This window comes from Diabrotica virgifera, chromosome 6 (genome assembly GCF_917563875.1).
Source record: "Diabrotica virgifera virgifera chromosome 6, PGI_DIABVI_V3a".
In the NCBI taxonomy this organism is placed as follows: Eukaryota; Metazoa; Arthropoda; class Insecta; order Coleoptera; family Chrysomelidae; genus Diabrotica; species Diabrotica virgifera.
The window spans coordinates 244,655,658-244,682,265 of NC_065448.1; the positions used below are offsets into that span (position 1 = coordinate 244,655,658).

General features: G+C 31.3%; 1 protein-coding gene across 1 annotated transcript in view; it reads right to left on the minus strand.

Annotated features, from left to right (window-relative positions):
* Positions 1–6,603: 6,603 nt before the first annotated feature.
* Positions 6,604–26,608, minus strand: part of LOC126887472 (cation-independent mannose-6-phosphate receptor-like) — a 114,799-nt gene continuing 94,794 nt past the window's right edge. Inside the window, exons 18-19 of the mRNA XM_050655022.1 lie at positions 21,990–22,111; positions 6,604–14,840 (exon numbers count right to left, since the gene is read on the minus strand). Coding sequence (XP_050510979.1) covers positions 14,826–14,840; positions 21,990–22,111 — 137 coding nt within the window. The 3' untranslated portion in view covers positions 6,604–14,825. The remainder of the gene's footprint in view (positions 14,841–21,989; positions 22,112–26,608) is intronic.

Below are 26,608 nucleotides of genomic sequence, written 5' to 3' on the forward strand. Positions count from 1 at the left end.
CTCAAAGGTTTTTCTAATAACAAATCTCTTTTATTTTTTATTATCTTCAATTTTGGTAATCATAACTATTTTGATAAAACTTACAGTTTTTGAATTATTTACGAAAAACCGCTTTACATCATGCATTTATTTCACGAAAAATTCAAATTTTTGATCTTTAATAACTCAAAAAGTATTGATTTATTTTAATAATTAGAGGTAATAAATTTTGCTTAAAATTTGTCCCTCTATCGATTAGTGGGGTTATTTTTAATAAAATAGTTTTCACCTCTGAGAAGGGGTGGCATCCACCCCCAGGGTAAAAGCGCACGTTGGCACCATATCAGTTTTATTTCTTGAGGTATGCTCTAACTACTCACCAATTTTCATTTAAATCGATGGAGGTTTAACAAAATACGAGGTGAAAACCTTTAAAGACTACACCAACTTTCCCCTTTCATCCCTTATTGCTACTCCCTGTATCCACTGAGGTGTCAGCCTGAAAGGGGTCATAATTATCAACATACAATAGACACATTTCACATGCCAAACTCCATATTACTCATGACTATGATTTCTCGCCTCTAGCTCTTAGACTATTAGGTACATTTGAACGAAAAATCCTCAGACACATATATAAGGGGGTGAAAGAAAATGACGTATGGCGCAGAAGATATAATTTTGAACTATACGTAGCATACAACGAACCGGCGTCATAACATCCATAAAAATCGGACGTCTGCGCTGGATGGGCCATGTTGAACGGATGTTGGAGACAGAAACACCAAAAAAAATATAATGAGGCAAACACCAGTAGGGAGAAGGTCAAAGGGAAGACCCAAACTTAGATACATGGAACAAGATCTGAAAACACTTGAGATTGCCCACTGGAAGAACAAAGCAAGGAACAGAACAGAATGGAGAAAAATTCTAGAACAATAGGCTATTGATTATGTACTATAGAAAGGAACTACAACGTTAACGGGGTTTTATTATTTCATATGGTCAATGGATCTCTATATATGAAAAAACCGCGGAGTGCTACCATTTAAAGGAGTGCGTTTTTGAGAAATGGGTGAATTAGTCCCTGGGCACAGGTTACATTAGGGTGAGTTCTATGCACTTTTGGTACAAACACGTCTACATAAAAATTGTTCCTGGTTAAATTTCCTATCTAAATATCACTTTTTAAAGTCAATCATACTTTTTTTTACAAAAATATATTCAAAAGAAAAAGCACAAAGAAACCCAAAAGAAAGAAATTTTGTTTTTTGTCCCATAACTTTTGTCCACGGGGATATCGGTATAGACATTGCTTCACAGAAAAAAAACTTACATATTTTGTCTTTAAAATGATGTTTAGTAGAGATCATTAGGATTTATAGTTTTCGAAATATGATTTTTCAAAGTTCGCCACTCACAGCAATTTTGGGCAATTTTCCTTGTTATTTCGCAAATATTGTTCTGTAACTTTTTTCTACGTAACTTTAGTCATATGCAATGGTACATGTAAGAGGGATAGAAATCAATTACCTTTAAAATGTTCTTCTGTATAATGTTGTACGACTTCTTTTAAATAGGTTATCTTTTTCAACACTATATACTTTTAACGAGTTTTTATATTTTTTACGATTATTTTTTAAATTTCCCATTATATCTTTTTTTTCTACATTTAGGTATATATTATATAATAAAAAAGAAAGCTTATTCTGTTTACTTTAAAATGGTGTATTATAAAAAATTCTAGGATTATTTTTAACTGAGATATGCTTTTCAAAATGTAATAAGTACTTACAACGATTTTTGATTTTAGGATTATTTTTTAAATTCCCCATTATAACTTTTTTATGTGATTGTGTGTTATGATTGAATCTTATTTTTTATAGGTAATACTTTGGATCTAGGTACTTGACTCGGCCGGGCAAACTTCAAAATAGTTCCAATATTTACTGTCAAAGCTCCTGCACCACAAGCTTTGCTTAAAAAAATAGCATGTAAATGTACCAAAGGATGTACAAAAAACTGCGGTTGTAGGAATATAGGAATTAGTTGTTCAATATTCTGCAAAGGGTGCATGTGCATGGGTACTAATTGTGGGAACTCTAAGATAACTGAGGTGTCAGAGGAAGATATTAAAGCTAATGCTAACAAAGAGATGGACTTTGATTTTGAAATTTTTTTAAATGTCAACGTTTAAATAATTTTAACTAAAGTGATGTTTTCTAAGACTAATGTTTATGTAATTTTTGTAAAAGAAATAATTTTAAATAATACAGGTAAAAAAATATCAAAGAATCACTCGGTTTCCATTACATATTTAAATATAGATGATACATCATTTTAAAGAACAGAAAGTAAGCCCTCTTTATTGAGCAATAATATATAGTATATTCATGTACAAGAAAAAAAAGTTATAATGAGAAATTTTAAAAATAATCGTAAAAAATGTAAAAAATAATATTTTTTTTATATTAAGTATTATATAATATATAATATATAATTTAAGATTATATAATATATAATAGAATAATACTATTTTATTTTTATATTATATTATAAAGAATCGTTAAAAGTATAAAACCTTGAAAAACCATAATCTCTTTAAAAACAGTCGTACAACGTTATACAGTAGACCATTTTAAAGGTTATTGATTTCTATTCCTATTACGTGTACTATTGAATATACTTAAAGTTACGTAGAAAAAAGATACAGAACAATATCTGCGAATTAACCAGGAAAATTGCACAAAATTGCTGTGAGTGGCGAACTTATCATATTTCGAAAACTATAACTCCTAATTACCTCTACTAAGCAAAATTTTAAAGAAGAAATGTAGGTTTTTTTCTGTAGAGCAATGTCTATACCTATATCCTCGTGGACAAAAGTTATGGGACAAAAAACAAAATTTCTTCCTTTTGGGTTTCTTTGTGCTTTTTCTTTTAAATATATTTTTGTAAAAAAAAGTATCATTGACTATAAAAAGTGATATTTAGATAGGAAATTTAACCAGGAACAATTTTTATGTAGATATGTTTGTACCAAAAGTGCATAGAACTCACCCTAATTTAACCTGTGCCCAGGGACTAATTCACCCATTTCACAAAAACGCACCCCTTTAAACGGTAGCACTCCGTGGTTTTTTCATATATAGATGTCCATTGACCATATGAAATAATAAAACCCCGTTAACGTTGTAGTTCGTTTTAGCTATCTTATTTTGAATATAATCAATAGCCTACAAGCCAGGACCCAAAAAGGGTTGTCGAGCTACTGATGATGATGAAGCAAAAAATTTAATGTTTAATAAATCTAAGCAGATTGTGATGTAGGCAGACGATGTAAACTTGTGGGACGAACAGCAAGAGATATTACAGAACTGTATGTGGAGCTTGAAGGAACTGCGAAAGAAATAAGGCTAGCTGTCAACCTAGATAAAACTTAAGTCCCAATGCAAACAACGAAACTTGCAGAATTTGATAAAAGACGACGCTAATACCGCGAGGTAGTAAAACTCCTCACATACCTGGATGTACAGATAATGAGGACGGCAGTGACCAGGAGAAAATACGGAAACGGAAAATGCTGGCTAAAGCATAGTTCTCTCTGTCGCAGGTATTTGGATACAAAAACATCCATAGGGAAGTAAAGTTTTGAAGTACATAAAACTATTATACGACCAATAGTAACATAATGAGTAGAAACATGGATCATAACAGAAAAGTCAATAAACCTTATCAATACTTTTGAACGAAAGATATGCGAAAAATATTGATTTTGCAACAATAGTATGTGAACAATAAGGTTCAACCGCGAGTTGTATCAATGTTACAAAGAACCCTCTATCTATCTATCTAATTAGCCTTCTTCGGTCCATCTTTGGACATAGGCCTCCAAAATCCTTTTCCATTCTTCTCTGTCTGTCGCTACAGTTATCCACCTAGAGCCCACGTGCTTCTTGACATCATATGACCATCTCATTTGTGGCCTTCGACTGCTTCGTTTATATTCCCACTGTCTCCAATCTATGAGAATTTTGTTCCATCGGTCTTCTTTTTGTTTTATATTGTGTCCGGCAAATCTCCATTTCAACTTTGCAACTTCTTGTCTAACATCCCTAACTTTGGTTTTCTTTCTTATCCACTCGTTTCTCTTTCCATCCATTAGTCTTATGTGCAACATTTGCCTTTCCATTGCTCTTTGCGTTTTTATGATCTTGCCCATGTCTGCTTTTGTAAACGTCCACGTTTGGGACCCGTAAGTGAGAACAGGGAGTACGCTGATTGAACATTGATTGTATACCTTGGTCTTAAGATGTTGTGGATATCTTTTGTTTTTAAGGATGTAGTTAAGTTTTCCAAATGCCGCCCATGCCAGTCTAACTCGTCTTGTGATCTCTGCTGTTTGGTTTTCCTTGTTAAGTTTTATAATTTGACCCAGATATTATATTATAATCGTGAACTTGTTCTATTTCATTTTGTCCTATCCTCATTGTGATGTCCTTCTCTGTATTTGTTATGATTTTGGTCTTGCTGTAATTCATATTAAGGCCTATTTTTCCGGTTTCTATGTCCAGTTCTTTTATCATTTCAAACAATTCTTCTTTTATCGGTTATCAATACGATGTCATCGGCGTACCTTAGGTGGTTCAAGCGTTGTCCACAAATTTTTATACCTTTTTCTTCCCATTCTAATCTTTTAAAGATATCTTCCAGAGCCTGATTGAAAAGTTTCAGTGATATTGTGTCACCCTGTCTTACGCCTCTATTTATTTGAATTGATTGTGTTCCTTCGTATACTTTAATTGTTGTTGTGGCTTCTTTATATATATTGGCTATTAGGTCTGTATATCTGTGGTCAATTCAACAAAGAACCCTCATCTGTAGCAAATTATGCAAAAATATAAAGATTGCGCTGGACAGGTCACCTTATAAGAATGGATGACAGGACAATAGTAGAACGCTTAGTGGAACTATGGTGAGACGTTGGCCAGTAGAAAGACGTGGATAGACGACGTGACAACCAATACTCAAGAAATATTGAAGGTGGATAACTGGAAGAGAGCAGCCATACTTGGAGGCAGATGCTGGGGGAGACCAGTGCAAGACTTGGGCTGTAAGAGTGACAGAGAGAGAAAGATATCGTAAGAGTTTGTCTGGGTGTATTGTTACATTGTAATTGTGTTAGACGCCCTGACCGTATTCTTGTTTTACGATCAATTTTGCGTCTTTTCCACCTAATGTGTGAGGTGCTTGTATTTGTCATAAATTTCATAGTTGTACCTCCTCCACATACCAATTTCATAGAAGCCGCAACTATTCTTCTCAAGATCCTCCGTTCAAAACAGAAAGAAATACTTTCATCTGTTTTGCGAATGGTTTATGATTCGAATATGTATGTCAGCACTGGTAAAATAAATATGTTATATATTGTTACATACGCGTTATATTGTTTAGAAAGGGATTTAGCACAAGTGACCATTTAAGTATGAAAAGCCTTATAGAACGAGCAAATGAATACCAGATTCCTCTATATATAACGTTCATAGATTTCGAAAAGGCTTTCGACAGTTTCGAACATTGGGCAATGAAAATTTTTTTGATTAACAGCAGAATTGACCACAGATATACAGACCTAATAGCCAATATATATAAGGAAGCCAAAACAACAATAAGGTATATGGGTATATGAAGGTACACAAACAATACAAATAAATAGAGGCGTGAGACAGGGTGACACAATATAACCGAAACTTTTCAATCAGGCTCTGAAAGATATTTTTAAAAAATTAGAATGGGAAGAAAATAAAAATTTGTGGACAACGCTTGAACCACCTAAGGTACGCTGATGACATCGTATTGATAACCGATAAAAAAGAAGAATTGTTAATTGTGAAAGAACTGGACATAGCAGCTGGAAAGATGGGCCTTAATATGAATTACAGCAAGACCAAAATCATAACAAATACAGATGAGGATCGGACAAGATGAAATAGTAGAACAAGTTCACGATTATATATGGGCGGCATTAGGCAAACTAAGCTACATCCTTAAAAACAAAAGATATCGACAATATCTTAAAACCAAGGTATACAATCAATGCGTACTCCCTGTTCTCACTCATGGTTCCCAAACGTGGACGTTTACAAAAGCAAACATGGACAAAATCATAAAACGCAAAGAGCAATGGGAAGGCAAATGTTGCACATAAGACTAATGGATAAAAAGAGAAACGAGTGGATAAGAGAAAACTAGAGTTAGAGATTTGCCGGACACACTATAAGACAAAAAAAGACCGATAGAACAAAATTCTTATAAATTGGAGACAGTGGGAATATAAACGAAGCAGAGGAAGGCCACAAATGAGATGGGCAGATGATGTCAAGAAACACGTGGGCTCTAGGTGGATAACTGTAGCGACAGACCGAGAAGAATGGAAAAGGATTGGGGAGGCCTATGTCCAAAGATGGACCGAAGAAGGCTAATTAGATAGATAGATAGAGGGTTCTTTGTAACATTGAGTATATTGTTACATTTGTTCCCTGGCCCAGTCCCTGCTTTTGAGTTGTCTACTAAGTCCAAACGTGCGTGTTAAAGAATTGTCTAATATTTTAGTAAAAAATAAAAATCATTAGAAAAATTAATTTTTATTCAAATAATTTTTAACATTAACAAAACATGTTTAATATTCGCAATTTTACAAAATAGTAATTCACTCATCTGAAAAAAGTGTTTATACAAACTTACAATGAAGTAAAAACTTCTAATATATGATAGTATTTTTTTAATAAAAAATTTTTTAATTCATCCAGATGGATTACAAATCTTCAGAACGTGTTTGATCGAGTCGGATCGTCATCAGTGAAACATCCTGATAGTAGTCACAATTTTGGTTATTAAAACCTTTAAATTATATAGTAATTTTATTAAATTGTAAAATTATGATGACACGAGGCCGATGTTAAAGGACTGATTCACTTGTATCACTCATCGAACGAAGTGTCTCATTTTTCGAGCTCCCTTAAAGTGAATGTTTAACATAGACCTTGTGTCCTCATAATTTTACAATTGCAATATTACCATATAATTTAAAGGTTTTAATAACCAAAAATGTGGCTAGTTTCAACTACTATCAGATGTTTCACTCATGATTGTCCGACATAATCAAAAACGTTCTGAAGATTTGTAATCCATTTGGATATATTTAAAAAATATATATACAGGGTGTTAGTAAATAAGTATGACAAACTTTAAGTAGTAGTTCTACATGAAAAAATGATAGTTTGCTTTATAAACATATGTCCGCAAATGCTTCGTTTCCGAGATACGAGGTGTTGAAATTTTTATTTCAAAGTGCCAATTTATTTATTGTTCTAAGACCGGTTGAGATATGAAAATGAAATTTGGTGGGTTTTAAGAGGAAGTTATTGCGCATTTTTGACATACAACTATAAATTTTGTATTCATTATTGGCGCGCCTACGGGTAATGGTCTGAATTTTTTTAAAAAAAGGGTCATTCCATTTCAAATCACTCAATTTTGGAGCAAAAAAAATTTTGGACCTCCGATTTGTCTGAAAATTGGTATATAGCTTCTGCGGGACGTAAAAATAAGATATTTAAGGTCAAAAAATCTTCTTATTTTTTTTTAAATGTTAATTTATGCGATTTTACAGTGATTTGGTGTTTATTTATACAAATTTGCATTTTCTATCGTAAAGTATCAATGGAAAACATAATATTTTAATAGAAGGGACTCAAAAATGCCATTATATGGCATTATAACAAGTTACTTTGATTCAAAACAAGCTTTTGATCAAATTTTATGGTGTAGAAAACGTTAAAATACCGTTTTTTACATTTTTCTCCATTCCTAAAATACATCATAATCGATTTGGCTAAAAATTTGCCCACAGATAGACAAAACATAGGACTTAAGTGGTGAGAAGGATTTAAATTACCTCACAATAAAACACTGAAAAACGTTTGTTTTTCTATACTTCCACAAAATTTATTACAACTATGTTATTACTACAGCTGTTTCGGCAAAGTGCCTTTCTCAAGTGATATATCCATCAATGATTTAAATTACATTACATTATCAAAAAAGTTACATGCAATATTATAGTCAAAAATGTAGGCGTCTACTGTAAGTACAATTAACTCGAAAATATCGACCTCGCGACAAAAATTGTTAAAAAGAAATTGTAATAATTGTAAATACGATTTATTTGGAACAATTTCAGTTCCTACCATTTTTGTCGAAAAGTTAAAAATGGCGGAGATATTGAGCAAAACAGGTTCTCCTTTAAAATCAAGATGGCGGCTAACGTAACGGAGGAATTCATTCGTGATTTTAAATTTAGGCTACTATTAACTCCCCTAAAGATCAGAAAAATAAAATTTTGGGCAGCTCGGCATTCAAGGTCAAATGCTATCCCGACTGGACCAATATATACTTTTGAGTCTGATATTACTGCATGTAACTTTTTTGGTTTTGTAATATAATTCAAATCCTTCTAATCACTTAAAGTCCTATCTTTTGGCTATCTGTGGGCAAATTTTCAGCCAAATCGATGATGATGTATTTTGGGAATGGAGGAAAATGTAAAAATCGGTATTTTAACGTTTTTTACACTATAAAATTTGATCAAAAACTTATTTTGATTCAAAATAACTTGTTATAATGCCATATAATGACATTTTTGAGTCCTTTCTATTAAAATATTATGTTTTTAATTGATACTTTACGACAAAAAATGCAAATTTGTTTAAATAAACACCAAATCACTGTAAAATCGCATAAAAAATAACATTTTGAGAAAAAAAGAACAAGAATAATTTTTGACCTTAAATATCTTATTTTTACGTCCCGCAGAAGCTATATACCAATTTTCAGACAAATCGGAGATCCAAAATTTTTTGCCCGAGTGATTTGACATGGAATATACCAAAAACTAAATTTATTTAGTATTTCAACCTAAAAATTATTTTTAAATGCTGTGGTGTAATTTATGATAGGAGTCCTTTCTTGACTTTTTTTGATATGGTGCACAATTTTTATGCAAAAAAATAAAACGTCTTGGCGCGTACTTTTCACTTCCTAATATGAGTGCATTATCAGTAACTATTTACGACAAAAAATCTTTCTTGTAATTTTTTCATACGAGGCGCCGTTTTTATGCAAAAAATAAACAATCTTAACGTTTACAAAGTATTCGAAATAAGTTTCTATGCATATGGAAACTACCTCGAATACTTTATAAGCGTTAAGATGTTTTATTTTTTGTATAAAAATGGCTCCTCATATGAAAAAAATACAAATACTTTTTGTCACAAATTGCAGGAGGAATTCAAAAATGATTTTTAATTTGACATATCTCAGTGGCGTACTACATTTTTCTTTAACAAAATTCAGACCATTCACGTAGGCGCGCCAATTATGAATATAAAATTCTTCTGTCACCTCTAAAAGACGTCAATTTGAAATTTGTTGTAGCTTTGCACCTATTTAAAATCCTATTAGTAATATTTTCTGATATTGTTCTAGTTTAGTACTATTATAATTAAATATTTTTTGATAATGTATTCAGAAGTAAAAATACGCGCCAAGATGTTTTATTTTTTTTGCATAAAAACGGAGCAGCACCTGATAAATTGTGAAGAAAGGATTTTTATCATAAATGAAACATATAATTTAAAAATAATTTTTAGTTTGAAATATCACAGTAACATACTATTTTTTTCTTTAAAAAAATTCAGACCATTATCCGTAGGCGCACCAATGATGAATACAAAATTCTTAATTGTATGTCAAAAAATACGCAATAACTACCTCTTAAAACTTACCAAATTTCATTTTCATAGGTCAACCGGTGTTAGAGCAATAAATAAATTGGCAGACTGAAATAAAAATTGCAACACCCCGTATCTCGAAAATGAAGCATTTGCGGACATATGTTTATCGAGCAAACTGTCATTATTTTTTTATGTAGAATTACCCCTTAAAGTTTGTCATACTTATTTACTCACACCCTGTATAAAAATTTTAATAAAGGATAAGTGAAGGTAGAAATTAAACTTTTACAATTATATAAAATACTATTCGAAATGATAAAACTAGCAGTGTAAGCAAGAACTACTAACTATGCATCTACTATAAAGTTTTCAGATGAGTGAACGATGTATAAATACCCAATCTGAAATAAAAGTAAAGCATAACAAAAATCACATAATACAACAGAAAATTCTAAACTAAATAAAAACTAAGCGTTGTTTATTTTAGTTGAAATATTAAAAATGAGAACAGAAATTTTTTATAAAAATACAATATATACATACATTTACAATATTAAATTAAACTGTATTAAATTCTTATTTAATTTTCTTGAAAAATCATGCAACACAGTGTTAAATATACTGTGTGGAAATAAATAGAAATATACATATACATAATATATAGGGTGAGGCAGATAACTGGCCTATTAGAAATATCTCGAGAACTAAAGGCAACAGAATCATGAAAATTCGAATAAAGGGGTTTTGAAGGATGATCTATTAAATGAAAATATTTTCATCTCTTTGCAACTTCCGGTTATACCGGAAGTTGCTCATAACTTCATTTTTTTAAATGGGACACCCTGTATATTTTTACATGTTTGGATTCTCTTCGATGTCTTCTTTCTTAAAATATGAGGTTTTGTAATGTTATACAGGGTATTTTAAAAGATAATTACGTTTTTTTATTAATTTCGTAGCAAAATTCACACCCTGTAGAATTGTAGTAGTTTGACATCTAAAACTCTACTTACATTCAAATGATTTTTAATATAGTCTACTATTGTTAAGATACATTAGTATAGCTAAATTTTTAATTTTAGTATACAGGGTTGGTCGAAACTCGGAATGAGTATTTTCTGAATTTTCTTAAATGGAACACCCTGTATTTTAGTATTGTAATGAAATGATATTTTATGTTATTTTTTTATTTCTTAAGCATTGCCTATACCTAACTTCTTTAATTTGTGAGTTATTGGTGATTCAAGCTAAACATTAATTGCAACAAAAAATACGTAAAATTTTATTAGGTTGGCCGTGAAAATATTCAATCATAAACAATTTTTCAGAAATAAATACATATTAATCCAGACTGATCCTTAAAATTACCAATAATGGTTTAGCTATCAAAATACCTACGTAGTTAAGATTGTTGGTGCGATTAACAATTAAGCACAAATTAAAGCATTTAGGTATAGGGAATGCTTAAGAAATAAAAAAGTACCACAAAATATAATTTCATTACAATACTAAAATACAGGGTGTTCCATTTAAGAAAATTCACAAAATACTCATTCCGAATTTCGACCAACCCTGTATACTAAAATTAAAAATTTAGCTATACTAATGATTCTTAACAATAGTAGACTATATTAAAAATCATTTGAACGTAAGTAGCGAATTATGAATGTTCTTTGGAAAAACACTTTTTTAAAAACTGAACATTAAAAAAAACAATTAAAACTTTTATTTCGACAAACAAAGATTTTAGATACAACTCAATAATTTAAAATCAGACTTTACTTTAACATTTAAATTAGACTTTTATTTAGAGATTTTAATCAGACTGAAAAATATTGATTTTTACATGGTGTTTTATAATTTTCTAATTGCTGATCTTGCTGTCCAATACGTCGCAATTAGGTCCAGAATGTTCAACGCTGCGACGCGGCGTAGCCTCGTGTTGATTCCACGTGGTAGAATATACTGGATGGTAGCGGTCGTTGTACTATAACTAGCGTTTTAGATGTGAAACTACTACAATTCTACTGGGTGTGAATGTTGCTACGAAATTAATAAAAAAACGTAATTATCTTTTAAAATACCCTGTATAACATTACAAAACCTCATATTTTAAGAAAGAAGACATCGAAGAGAATCCAAAAATGTAAAAATATACAGGGTGTCCCATTTAAAAAAACGAAGTTATAGGTATAACCGGAAGTAGCAAATAGATGAAAATATTTTCATTAAACAGATGATTCTTCAAAACCCCTTAATTCAAATTTTCATGATTCTGTTGCCTTTAGTTCTCGAGATATTTCTAATAGGCCCTTTATTTGCCTCACCCTGTATAAGAAACATACAAAAAACGTGATATTATTTTTCAAGAAAATTATAAAGGTGATATTTTAAAAAGCAGTGTAAACTTAACAATTAAAAAAATCTCGACAACAAAGACGTTTTTTTCCTTTATCAGTCTTATTTTAACTTATGAGAAAAAAATGAAAAGGTCGTATAATTTGTGGTAACACTGGTCTAAAAAATACTTTGCAGGTTCAGTTTAACTTACTACTAACTAAATTTTTCCTACTGATTCGCTTAAATATGATCGATGATAAAAATATGTCTCTAAGACCTACCAATTTGTTATAGTATACCCTAGTATCCGCTGGGAACGTGAACTATGATTATGTAGGTCACGTGATACACTCTGACGTTGTGGGGGACGATCTGATGTGTATGCTTTATTTCTGATTTACAAAAACAAGAGATTATTTAAAATTTTGCTATTAATTTTGTGCTGATCTAATAATACGTGCAGTCACGACTGTCGTATTGTTATTTGTAAACAAAGAGTACTGGCTTTGAAAAGCCAGGATTTGCCCAATTTCAAACCTTTTTAATCCCTATAAAGTTGAAATTTTGCTTCCTCTGCTGCTTTTTCTGCTTAAGTATGGTGTTTTTAAGACTATTTCACTCATCTTAAAATTTTCACATAATCTGACCAATCACAAACCAAAGACAGCTTGTGTTATCGCGAAAACACCAACTGTCTCCAATTCTGATTGGTCTATCAACTTCGTGTTTTCAACGACGTAACCATGGATACCGATCGCAAAGCAAAGTGTGACGTTTGCCAAAAAAATTATTGTAGCTGTATACGTCAAAATGAGTCGTTTCGGTGGTACTTCAAACGAAGTTATAAACCAAAACATTGAAGAAAATATACCGAGTAACACAAGAAAATCTAAATCTTATATATGGAGACAATTTATGATGTTCTGTGTGGATCGCAACTACAAATTAGATGCAGAAAATAACAACGAAAGACTAGCATTCATTCTAAAAGACTGGGCCTTCAACTATTTATTGTTATAGGTAAAAAATAATTATAACAAATTATTTATAGTTATAATAAATATTTCATGATTATGACTAATTGTGAATTATTCAAAAAATGGGTAGATTTGGGTTACCTAGATCAAATGTATTATTATTAAATTCCTTCCTCTCATTCTACTGAATTTTTGACCTATCACTTTGTTCGTGAAGTAGTCTAATAAAATACCACTCGTGATTTAATTTATCTTATAAGTCTGTCTTTTATTTCTAAACTCAACTGAGATGCTTAAAGAAAACACCACTCGTCCTACGGACTCGTGGTGTTTTCAAGCAACTCAGTTTCGTTTAGAAGTAAATCGACAGACTTATCGCGAAAATTGAATCACTAGTGGTATTACTATTGATAATTCCCCCATAATTCGGTCTTAAATTTCTATGAAATATAGTTTTTTTAGTGATAATCGCCAAGCAAATATTAGGAACTTTTGTGAACCATTGTATTTTGTGTAATAATGGTAATGTGCTTTGCCAAGATTGCTGTAAACACGGGTCACACAGAATCACTGTCGACATTTCCTCCATGTTAATCCTCCCAGCGAATAGTACAGTGGATTTAATTCGTCAATTAGTTAAGAATGTAGGAAAAATTCAAAATGGGCGTTTTCTTTCGAGATGCCGTGAAAAGCGACAGTTCAGCAATGTAAACAAATATATGAAGAATTTTATATCTACATATAGTATATCAAAGCAAATAAACAAAATCCTTTTGTTGTTACGCAGATGACACAAAATTACTATTGCAGTTTCCTGATAATCAGAGATAAGATTTTGCACTAACATACAGCTTTCGGTTTCAACCACAAAAAGTAGGGTCACTTTTGTCAAAAATAATGTCATGGAGATTATCAAGAAGTTAATGTCATAAAAAAAGGCACACCTGTACCATCAGTTTTGTCAAAAAATTCACAAAAAATACAAAGATCCTCTGAAAACTTCAAAAAATAAAATAAAAAATATAAAAGGCTTATTACCTTATATTCGGCCAGTCTTCCACACTTTTTATAATCAGCTATAAGAAGCTACTGACAATGTTAATAAATTTTGTTGATTGGATATCTTGAAAAAGGTACTACTTTCATTTCAAAGTCTAATGACTTTAGTGCAGACAAAATTGTTTGTATTATGAAGTCATAAAAGTACAAACTTATCATATTTGAAAGCATAAATTGTTGTTTTCATTATCAGAAGAAGAACCTAAGTAGAACAGATGAACCCAAAATTTTAGCAAGGTGCAATCTGCGCAAAGGTGCTATACGTGGCTTGCATGAACAGTTAGGGAAGGCTAAAATAAAAAAATCAAGCCTACTACACAATATTGGTAATTCCATAGTTGACATATTTTTAATAAGTGAATGAATATTTTGATGTTTATTTTCATTTTTTGTCATCTATTTCTTGCAAAATGCTAAACAGTCTCACATTTTAGGCAGGGTTACACTTAGTGATAGTATAAAATCTAAGGAAAACTGTCTTTCAATGAAATTCGTAGGAAAAACTGTACACATATTACGAATAAATTAACACAGAATTGAAATAAATAAAAAAAAAACACTGGGATAACTTTGGTCGAAGTTTCTTCATAACAAGTTTTATGGAAAAATACCCTAACTACTATCTTGCATACTATCTAGCTATCTAGCTGCAACAAATTTAACAGGAACATTCATATCACTCTTCCACATCCTAAAAATAAAAAAAAATGTTACATATTTTGCAAGAGTAAAAATAAAAACAGAATGTATAGTTGCCATCAAATTATTTCAGAAAACCTTAATTTTAAGCTTATTACAAATTCATTTGTATTTGAGTGGTGTCGTTAAGTTTCCGGCACAGGTAGAAAGTAATAAATGTTAATGTGTTGTACGTTTAAAATACCTTCTATTCAGTAAGTTTACCTCTTGAAACTTAACGTCTCTCGTAGGGGGACGGGAGGGAAAACAGATTTTACATGAAAAATATTGCCGAGATAATTTTGAACAAAAATGTTTAATAGTACTTTTAGTGTAGAATGAATTCTCTCAGAAACAACGCTTGAAGCGACTGACGATTTTCAATGTCAGTTATGCGCACGAAATCAATTTAAATAAAATTTGTAACAAGTAACGGTAAAAATTCGATGTCTTTTGATCAGAGTGTCTTATCGACAAAGATCATAGTCCTTGGGCCCACATATATAATTATTATTTATGACTACACCGTCGAAACTTTTTGTACTTGTTATTTGGGTGGAGTCGGACAAATTTGGAGCTTGGTGCATTATGGTAGTGGGGCGTTTGTCTGTCAAGCTGTCACGAAGTTGTCAATTTAATGCAAGAAAAAAATGTATAACCACATTGATCATTTTATTTTAATCAATGGTTTTTATCATATCGTCGCCTTAGTATAATAACTTGATAACTCCAAAATTGACGTTTTTGAGATAACTAATTCACAAGATGTATTTTATTTTCCTCCATATTGTGTAAAAATTTGGTAACTAACTTCAAACGAGTTAAGTATTTATTTATGATTGACGAAAGTTGATAAAACTCAAATGCCCCTAATATTCAGTGCTAAAACTTGACAATATGAGTTATCAAGCTATTGGTTAATCGAAATAATCGTGAATGCGAGGTACACTGAATGCCAGAACTAGCTAACTCTAGTTATCTAGTTATAGCACGTGTTTTTCTGAAACCATTGAACCTACCACGTAATTGCTATCCGTTGATTCGGTTCATGTTAATGCAAAAATTCGAGAATTGTTAGCAAATCTGGCAACCTCAATGGCAGAAAGCTAATTTTCACCAAAATAATGCTTAAATATTAGTTTTGTTAAAAAGGTCACTTACATGCCACTTAACACGACATGCTACATTACCAAATGTTAACATTATGGTAGTGCTAAAAGTTGATAACTTTACTTTTTCATGTTATTTTCCATATTGGAAAACAAATTTGCACCTTATTCCTAAATAGGTCAGTAGCCAAAAAGTTAAGGAACAGTATTGTACAGCTACCGAGCGAATTCCGTAATTACCAACATCATGGTATCAGCACAAATATCTTTAAAATCTTTAAACCCGTTTATCTCAGAACTACTAATTTCGACTTATCAAGTTATATTAAGGCGACGATATAAACAGGGAAACAGTGTTGCCAGATGAAAATTTTTCGTAACAGTAGAATAGGACATAAAAAACAGGAGAAAACAGGAGATTTTAATAATTTCAAATAAAACAATACAATGTAGTTAAGTTGAACAAAATAACTATCTTATGGCTATTTTTTCAAGGCCATTAATTAAGTAATTAATTAAGCAGTAATTAATAGAAGTGAAGCAAGACAGTCCATGACTAGTTTCTGACTGATTCGCATGCGTAGTTCCGTTTTCAAGCGCTTGAAAACGGAACTGCGCATGCGAATCAGTCAGAAACCAGTGATGGACTGTCTTGCTTCACTTCTATTAATTACTGCTTAATTAATTAAATAATTAATTACTTAATTAATGGCCTTGAAAAATAGCCATAAGATAGTTATTTTGTTCAATTTAACTACATTTTAAATTCAGGTTTCACAAATGTTTAAACTTATTGTCTGATAACGCTAGATAATCTCTCAAATTTAATACCAACATGACCATATTCTAGTGGAAAATATAACAGAAGATTTGAGATTGAAAACAGAAGAACAGGAGAAGAAGTATGAAAACAGTAGATCTTCTGTTAAAACAGGAGATCTGGTAACACTGCAGGGAAACCAATGTTGGACAAAAATATTGGGTCATATGACGGGTCGGATACGCTAATAGACCAGGGCGCATCTGTAAAAATATTAGTACATTTGGACGTTGAGAGGTGACTCAATTTTTTTTTCAGAAATTGCTTGAAAATAAATCAAATAATAATATTTGAGTTATCCTCCCTCTGAAAAAGGTCCGGAACATTGTTTAAATAATCAAAATGTCAAAAATTGAAGGAAAAATTCGATTTTTTTTCTTCGTTTTTTGATTATAACTTTAAAAGTATTCATTTCCGAGAAAAGTTGTACTGACATAAAAGTTGCGTAATTTAATTTCCTACAATATAGAATTGGTTAAAAATTTAAAAAATAGTCACCCTTGTTGCAAAATAGCAATAATTGTGAAAAAAAAATACAAAAACAAGTATTCGTATTTTACGTTTTTCAACCATTTATGCTACACTTAGGACCGTCATTTTTCACCCTGAAAAACTTTATGATACAGTAAAACAATACAGTAAATTTCATTAAGATCGGTTTAATAGATTTTGCAAAATAAATTTTGCAATCCAGCTTTCGTAAAAAAAATTCATTTTTTCAAAATGTTACAGGACTGAAAATAAAGCAGAGAGCAAGTTGAAAAGTTTTTTGCATATAGAAGTGTACTGTATCTTTCATTCGCAATTTTGCAAAAATAAAATCGATTAACACCACGGCGTCAGGAATTTTTTTAAATAAACATTAATTATTGGTGCTACGCGCAGGACAGCGGATAGTTTGCTCTGATTGGGCATTCCAATGACCTTTGATAATGATTGATACATTTTAATTTTTATTACATTTCGATATAAATAAATAAATTTGTTTGTTGCAAAATAAAAACACATACTCTATCCTTTGAAATAACACTTTTATTAGCAAAAACTTTCTTTGTTCATATATTTTAACTTAAATAATAAAAGTTTATTATTTTTAAACATATGCAATTTTTTAAACAATATTTCACAAACAATAATAAAATTAGTTTGATTTTTGTGGAATTAAAATATTAAAATACAACAAAATATAGAGTAAGAAAATAATATATTAGATAAAGATTGGAATAAATTTTGGAGGAAATCAACTTCTGTGAATCGAACACCGCTGTCCTGCGCGTAGCACCAAAAATTATTGTTTATTTCAAAAATTGTCTGACGCCGTGGTAATTAATCGATTTTAATTTTGAAAATTCCAAATGGAAGGTACAGTACACTTCTATAAGCAAAAAAATTTTTAACTTGCTATCTATTTTCAGTCCTGTAACATTTTGAAAAAATGAATTTTTTTTTGCGAAAGCTGGATTGCAAAATTTATTTTGCAAAATCTATTAAACCGATCTTAAAGAAATTTACAGTATTGTTTTACTGTATCATAAAGTTTTTCTGGGTGAAATATGAAGGTCCTAAGTGTATCATAAATGGTTGAAAAACGTAAAATGCAAATACTTGTTTTTGTATGGTTTCTTTCGCAATTATTGCTATTTTGCAACTAGGGTGACTATTTTTTAAAATTTTTAACCAATTTTATATTGTAGGAAATTTAAATACGCAACTTTTATGTTAGTACAACTTTTCTCGGAAATGAATACTTTTAAAGTTATAATCAAAAAACGAAGAAAAAAATCGAATTTTTCCTTCATTTTTTGACATTTTGATTATTTAAACAATGTTCCGGGCCTTTTCGAGAGGGAGGATAACTCAAATATTATTATTTGATTTATTTTCAAGCAATTTCTGCAAAAAAATTTGAGTCACCTCTCAACGTCCATCTCAAAACAGATCCGCCCTGGACTATAAATATATATGTCAAATTTATGAAAATATTAAATTTATTACCACATGGCTAATTTTAATAGAATCTACAATAAAACTTTTTTACAATAATGTGGTAACCTTGTCGGACAATTTTCACGGGGCATATGCGCAATCGGACGCACCGAAGATGTCAATTTCCTGAAATTTTTTTATTTATTACCACAGATGCCATTTTTATTTTGTACTGTTTTTTTTACATGAGTAATGCATATTGGATCACTTGTCGGACAAAAATAACGGGTCCAAAATTTTCAAAAAATTTTTCCAAATATTCCCTCTCGTCGGAAATTTTTTTGGAAATTTTGGGTAGAACTCTACGTCACGCCTTTTTAAATGTTGTATTTAGTGTGTGTACCAATTTTCAGCTAAATCGATTCAAAAGTAACCAAGAAAAACTGTTTTAAAATTTTTTTGACAATGACACCTCTTAAGAGGATCGGAACGTATTTTCGGCTGCAATGCTATTCAAATGGGGATTCATTTTTTTCAAATCCTGAGAAAACTAATAAGTATTTTGGAAAAATTTAAACGCAGAATGAAAGATTACGTTATTAGCGAGGGCCGAAAGTCCCTGAGAACTTCTACAATGTTTATTTTAATAAGTTACAGGGGTGAAAAAACTAAGAGAAAATTTAGTGTGATTTTTAAATTCAAATATCTCATTCAAAATAAACTTTTTATTTATTCTAAGGGACTTTCGGCCCTCGGTAATAATTTAGTCTTTCATTCTGCGTTTAAATTTTTCAAAAATATTTATTGGTTTTTTCAGGATTTGAAAAAAATGAACACAATGCCGTGGTAATATTTTCCAAATCTGTCTTTGTCTTACAACGCACTCAACCGAATATAATATTGTCAGCATATATTGTCAGTCAGACACTGACAATCAGTGACAATTTTAAATATTTGACATTGCATCGGGAATATTTTGAGAAATTGATTAAATATTATTGATATATAGTGTATTTGATAAATAATTGATTTAAGACGTGAACTTAATAAAAAGTTATTTATTGTGTATTATTTGTGAAAGATCCAAGCAGAGAATACATCAGATATATCCTGTGATCCAAGTATTTTGTTGTTAGAGATGTTCAAAATTGTAAGCGTTCCAAAATAACAACATATTATTAAAAAATCACTTTAACACTTTTCCTCTTTTCTCGATTGATTATTAGTTTTTGTTGTACAAATAAATTATTACAATCACTGAAAACATAGTTAGTGAAAAAATTATCACATTTATTAACTGAATTAATAATTTGCAATTATAAAAATAACAGTTATCCAAGAACATTCAAAAGCCATCTCTTTAAATTAATTATGACATTTTCAAGTAGAATGACATTCTAGTAATGTTTATATATCCACACCAGTGTGAATTTTACTACACGTAATTTGCCGTGTAAAGACAGAAAAAGTAGGGATACACGTAAAATATTTGCGAATTATGTACCCATAGCCTTAAGGACGTCGATAACCTAAAAGAATTAAGTTTTCTGTTCGTTCGCCCCAACGTTTTTGTCAGACAATTACATTTTTTGTTTAATAATATAATTACTTGTAACCTACTAATTTTGTTCTGAAGCTATTTCCTTGTGGCATTTTTATGATTAACTATTTATATGGAAAATAAGCTACAATTAAATTGAAAAAATAATTTTATTAACGTTTCGACGCCCAAATCGGGTGTCGTTGTCAAAATACAAAATACTACTAAATATAAACAAAAATGCTGTTGTTAAGTAAATAATTCTTCTAATAATTTATTTAATCTGACTCATTTATATTGTTTGTCGGAAAAATGGTTGTTAAGATAAGGGATGCACGAACCCAGCATAGTTTAAAAGTATAGTTTACTAATAAAAATTAAATTTTTTTTGCGCGACTGTCGATTTGCCCCAATATTTTTTTCGGACACTTAGTTTTTTTTTATTTAGAATATAATTACCTATAAGCTCCTATTTTTGTCGGAAAAATGGTTGTAAATAAAAAAATTCAAGGAAATTGACATCTTCGGCGCATCCGTCTGCGCATAAGCCACGTGAAAATTGTCCGACAAGGTTACCACATTATTGTAAAAAGGTTTTATGGTAGATTCTGTTAAAATTAGGCATGTGATAATAAATGTATTATTTTCATAAATTTGACATATTTAATGTGTCCGACGGGTCATATGGCCCAATTTTTGTCCCACAAAATTGTTTTCGTTGTTTATATGATAAAAACCATTGATTAAAATAAAATGACTAATGTGGCTATAAATATTTTTCTTGCATAAAATTGACAACATCGTGACAGACAAACGCCCCACTACCATAATGCGCCAAGCTCCAAATTTGCCGACTCCACCCAAATAACAAGTACAAAAAGTGTCGATGGTGTGGTCATAAATAATAATTTTATATGTGGGCCCAAGGGCTATCAAAATGTGTTTTGAAGGTGGAGAGTGCAGCTGACGTATGTAATATTTGCATTTAGGCATGAAGCCCGTTTCTATGAAGTTGTTTTTTTTGCCATCTTTTACGAATATCATGAGATAAATAAAATTTATTACGTCCATTGACCCGTTACTATGGAATTTGCATTGTTAGAGCCAGTGGCGGATCTAAAAATGTACCTGGGAGGACTTTCAATGAAACCCCAACTAAAAGTCATAAAAAAGATCCAAACTACATTCTTTTTGCCTTTAATTCGTCCAATTTTGAACATAGGCTTCCCCCAGTTTCTTCCATTCGCTTCTGTTTAGTGCTTTCTGTTTCCAGTGCGTTCCTCCTATCTTTTTAATGTCGTCTCCCCATCTCATCTGGGGTCGTCCTCTTGCTCTCTTTTCTCTCCATGGTCTCCATTGTTGTATCGTGGTATTCCACCTATTGTCCGTTTGTCTAGCGTTATGACTATGACCTGCGAAGCTCCATTTTAGCCTAGCTATAATATGTTGTCCTGCGTCTTACTTTTGTTTTATTTCTTACCCAGTTTGCTTTTTGTCTGTTAATGCATATACATAAAAGACACAAATAATAACCTATATGTTGAATTTTTCTGTCTAGGTTTTAAGTTTCTGAATTTTGACCTTTTTGGGTAGAGGGGAATTTCCTCTATTTCCCCCCTCCGTAGATCCGCCACTGCTTAGAGTCCAGTAGTATTTGAAATATGCCTAAAAACACTGAATTTAAGCTTTCACATTACAAACTATCTGACGTCGCGAGAAGTGAAATTATTCTAAATTAATAAAATATTTTTAATGATTTAACATTACCCTATGATAACCCATTTGAAATAATGACTCATAGCATCTATTCCTGGAACGTTTCTTATATATCCAAAAGGCTCCTAATAATACTGGTATGGCTAGTGCAACTATTCCAAGAAAAATGTAACCTAGAAAAGAAAAAAATTTACCCGGGGAATTACAGAGGAATTCATTTATTAAATACAACACTAAGTTGATTGTAATCAATTTTCTTGATGGGAATCAAATCAAGATATCAAATACACGTAAAACACTAATCATTCATTGTGATGCGTTGCATAAACGTCAATCAAATTGACGTTTATGCAACAATTAATCAATAACTAATATAATATAGTATTATAATAATATTATATTAAATATTACAATCAAATAATAACTAATCAATTAGTGACAATTAAGCAACCCATAATTGACTGAAATTAATTGATAAGAAACCAGATTGACTATATTTTAATGAATAAAAGATTCAAAAACTCAATAACATCAGTGAAAACCTACCCTGGTGCAGATATTAAGTCAGACCATAACCCACTTGTCGGTAAGTTCCGTCTGAAATTTAAAAAAATCCACAAACCTAATCCTATAAGATACGATCTCAAACAACTGAGAGATGATGACATAAAGCAAGAAGTACGGGAATATCTGAAGAACAACATATCGAAGTCAGAAGTAGTTAATGATGTTGACACAGAAATAAACCACTTAGAAAACATTGGGAAGGAAATATTAGACCAATACATGCGACCGAAAAAGACAGAAAAGAAAAAACCATGGATGACCGACGGTATATTACAGATGATGGACAGAAGAAGAGAATCCAAGCGGAAAGACTATGTTGCATATCAGTTTCTAGACAAAGAGATAAAAAAAGCTGTCAGAGAAACTAAAAACAGAAATCTCGAAGAACAGTGTGAAGAAATCGAGATATTGGAACGTAAACACGATTAATTCAACCTCCACAAAAAGATCAAAGAAGCAGCGGGCATCTATAAATCAAAAAGGCCGGGACACTTAACAGACGCTCAAGGAAATCCAATAGTTGATATTGAAGAAACAAAAACAACATGGATGAACTATGTGACAACAACATTTGAAGACGATAGGAATGTCACCATCACACAAAATGAAAATGACGATACCGGACCACCTATTCTCGAAGCGGAAGTAGAAGCTGCTATGAACAATATTAAGGACGGAAAAGCCGCAGGACCAGACGAGTTCTACTCAGAATTTTTGAAAATTATGGATGAAGACGAAGTCAAAAGACTTACCTTGATCTTCAACAATATATACCAAAGTGGAAAAATACCCCAACAGTGGCTAAGATAAACTTTTATAACAATCCCTAAAAAACTCAATGCCAAAAAATGTGAAGATTATCGAATAATAAGCCTTATGAGCCATCTCCTGAAAACTTTTTTAAAAATTATACATAAAAGAATATATAAAAAGTGTGAAGAACACATGACAAACACACAATTCGGCTTCAGGGATGCATTGGGTACTCGAGAGGCACTTTTTGCAATACAGGTTCTCTTTCAAAGATGTAGAGACGTGAATTGTGATATATATGTGTGTTTTGTTGATTACCAGAAAGCGTTCGATAGAATAAAACATGACGAACTGATGAAAATATTAAATTCAATTGGTCTAACAGCAGAGATCGCCGTATAATAAACAATATCTATTACGAACAAACTGCAGCTGTTAGAGTAGGGGATCAGTTAATAGACGACATAAAGATAAAAAAGGTGTGCGACAGGGATGTATATTGTCCCCATTATCGTTCAATACATATTCAGAGCACATTATGAACCTAGCGCTAACGGACATAGACGGGGAATACTTATAAACGGAGAACGATTGAACAACATAAGATACGCTGATGATACTGTCATTTTTGCAGACAGTCTTGAAGGTCTGCAGACACTTGTCTCCAGGGTGGCAGAAGTAAGTAGCAGGCTTAGGCTTGATTTTAACATAAAAAAAACCAAATACATGGTTATAAGCAAAAATAGGATACCACCTGGTCAATTACTAGTTAACCAACAACCTATAACACAAATCCCCAACTTCTGTTATTTGAGTGCAAACTTAAATGAACAGTGGGACCAATCGACGGAAATTAAGATAAGAATCGAGAAGGCAAGATCAGCTTTCGTCAAAATGAAAAAAATCTTTAACAGCCACGATATAAAATTGGAAATAAAGGTTCGTTTACTAAAATGTTACGTATTCTCCGTTCTTTTATATGGCGTGGAGTCATGGACCTTAACTGAAGCATCACTGAAGAGACTCGAAGTATTTGAGATGTGGTGCTATAGACGCATGTTGAGGATTTCCTGGATAGACAGAGTTACCAACGAAGAAGTTCTACATAGAATGGGTAAAGAGCGCGAACTAGTCGTAACCATAAAACGTCGCAAACTGGAATACCTGGGCCATATAATGCGCAATGAACAACGATATGACCTACTTCGGACCATACTTCAAGGTAAAGTGCATAGGAAAAGAGGTTTAACTTAACCACTACCGGACTTTTTAGGGCAGCAGTCAACAAAGTCAGAATAGCCATGTTAGTGTCCAACATCCGTAACGGATAGGCACCATAAAAAAAGAAGCAACCCAATCAAAGTTGATAGTAATAAAATATTTGATAATGATCAGTTAATTCCATTTTTGATTAGCGTTCGAACAACCGGCCCTAAAATTAACAACCACAGTGATAACAGACCTCTCGTTCTAGAGATACCTCTAGGAACAATCAAAACGATCGAAACTACAGTTGAGTCCGCGAGTCTTTACCCGTGCGTCACCATTTAAAGCATACGAAATAAGTCGGAAAAATATTTCACGCAACTGACAGAAAGTGTCTACTGTTCCGATTACGGGTTTTATTATAAAATTTGACGTTATCAAATATATAGAATGTCAAATGTAAGTTTTACTTAAAAATTTTTGTGCATAATTACAGCTACATTTGAAGTAGCTTAATAAATTCTTTTATTATTATTGATTAATAAATAAATAAACAATTTATAAAAAGTTCAATAACATATTTTATTTTTGTTATTTTATTCACTTTGACGAAAATCTAAACACAATCATTTCCTTACTGTGTGAATGACGTTAGCTTTGTATGTTTTAAATATTAATTGCCAAAATAAAATTATTTACCTTAAAATTTCAAAGCCCAGTATAAAATTAGTTGTGAAAACAACTGTTTGTGTAATATAAAGAAACTTTAAAACGCTAAAATTCGACAAAAACCGCAAAAAATTCAACTGACTGAGGGCCACAAAAGTAAACAAAGCAGAAACGTCAAACAAATTGTGCTTAAAATATGAAAACATACCGAATCGTCTTTTTTTGTACCTATCTCTTTTCAATGCACTGAGTCTAGATGGTTCATAAAAATAACATGTGTTTTTACTTAATAACAAACGGCAGCTGGTTTGTCATGAGTTTCATGCGTGGAAGAGAGTGATGCTAGATAAAAAGTATGTGTTTTATCTCGCCAGGTATTAATGACGCACGGGTAAAGACTCGCGGACTCAACTGTATCTACCAGAACAACACAGTCAAAGTAAAAGTAGAACGAAGTAAAAGTAGTAGACGAATCAAAGGCCTCTTTGTGGATGACATAATAAAAAAAGGATACCAAATGAGAGAAAAACAACTTAAATAATTTGCTATGTAGACGATGCAATTATACAGGGTGATTGATTGGTGTGAGGAAGCTCAGTAGATCTGTTATAGTAAAAATTACAAAAAAAAGTTATTAACAAAAATTGTAGGCAGCTTTAAACTACACATTTTAAAATTAGTTACAATCTTACAGGGTGTTCCATAAGATGGTGGCAGAACAAAATTATGTTTTTTTAAATGGAACACCCTATATTTTATTTTAAATTTGAAATCTGCTTCACTTCCACATCACAAAAATGTAAAATTTTATTATGTTATACTGGGTATTTAAAAAGTTATAACCAATATTACCTGAAAATCGTATCAAGTTTAACTCCCTGTATAATTAAAAAGGAGTATAGGAACATTGATCTATTGCAACCATAGTTTTTTAATAATTATTAAAAATTATAAATCATACTCTTTTTCATAATATTGGTTAAATCAAATACAGGGTAAGTCAAAATGCAAGTACATTATTTTCTTGGTAATTTTAAATAGAACACCCTGTATTTTATATCTCTATCGAAAAGTACTACTATCGTACTTCAAATTTTATGAAGTACTCCCTATACCTAAAGTTATCAGTTTTCTAGATATTTTTATTTTTCCATCAAAGTATTAATTTGGTAGATATTTTAACGTTTACCAATAATTATTGTGAGTTGGCCATGATTGATTTGTCAGAAACTGACAGTTTGACATTATTGTTTATTAACTCAGTATTGGGGTACACCGTAAATTAGCAACAATTATTATTTAGTAATTCAGTAATTAATTCAATTTAAATTAGCAATAATGAATTTTACTACTGATGAAATGGTAGATATGATCGGGATTTTGGGGGAATGCAATAAAAATTCATTACTATCAGCTTGAATTGATCAAGAACATAGCAACGAATAGCACAAACGAATAGTACTTTATAAATGGGA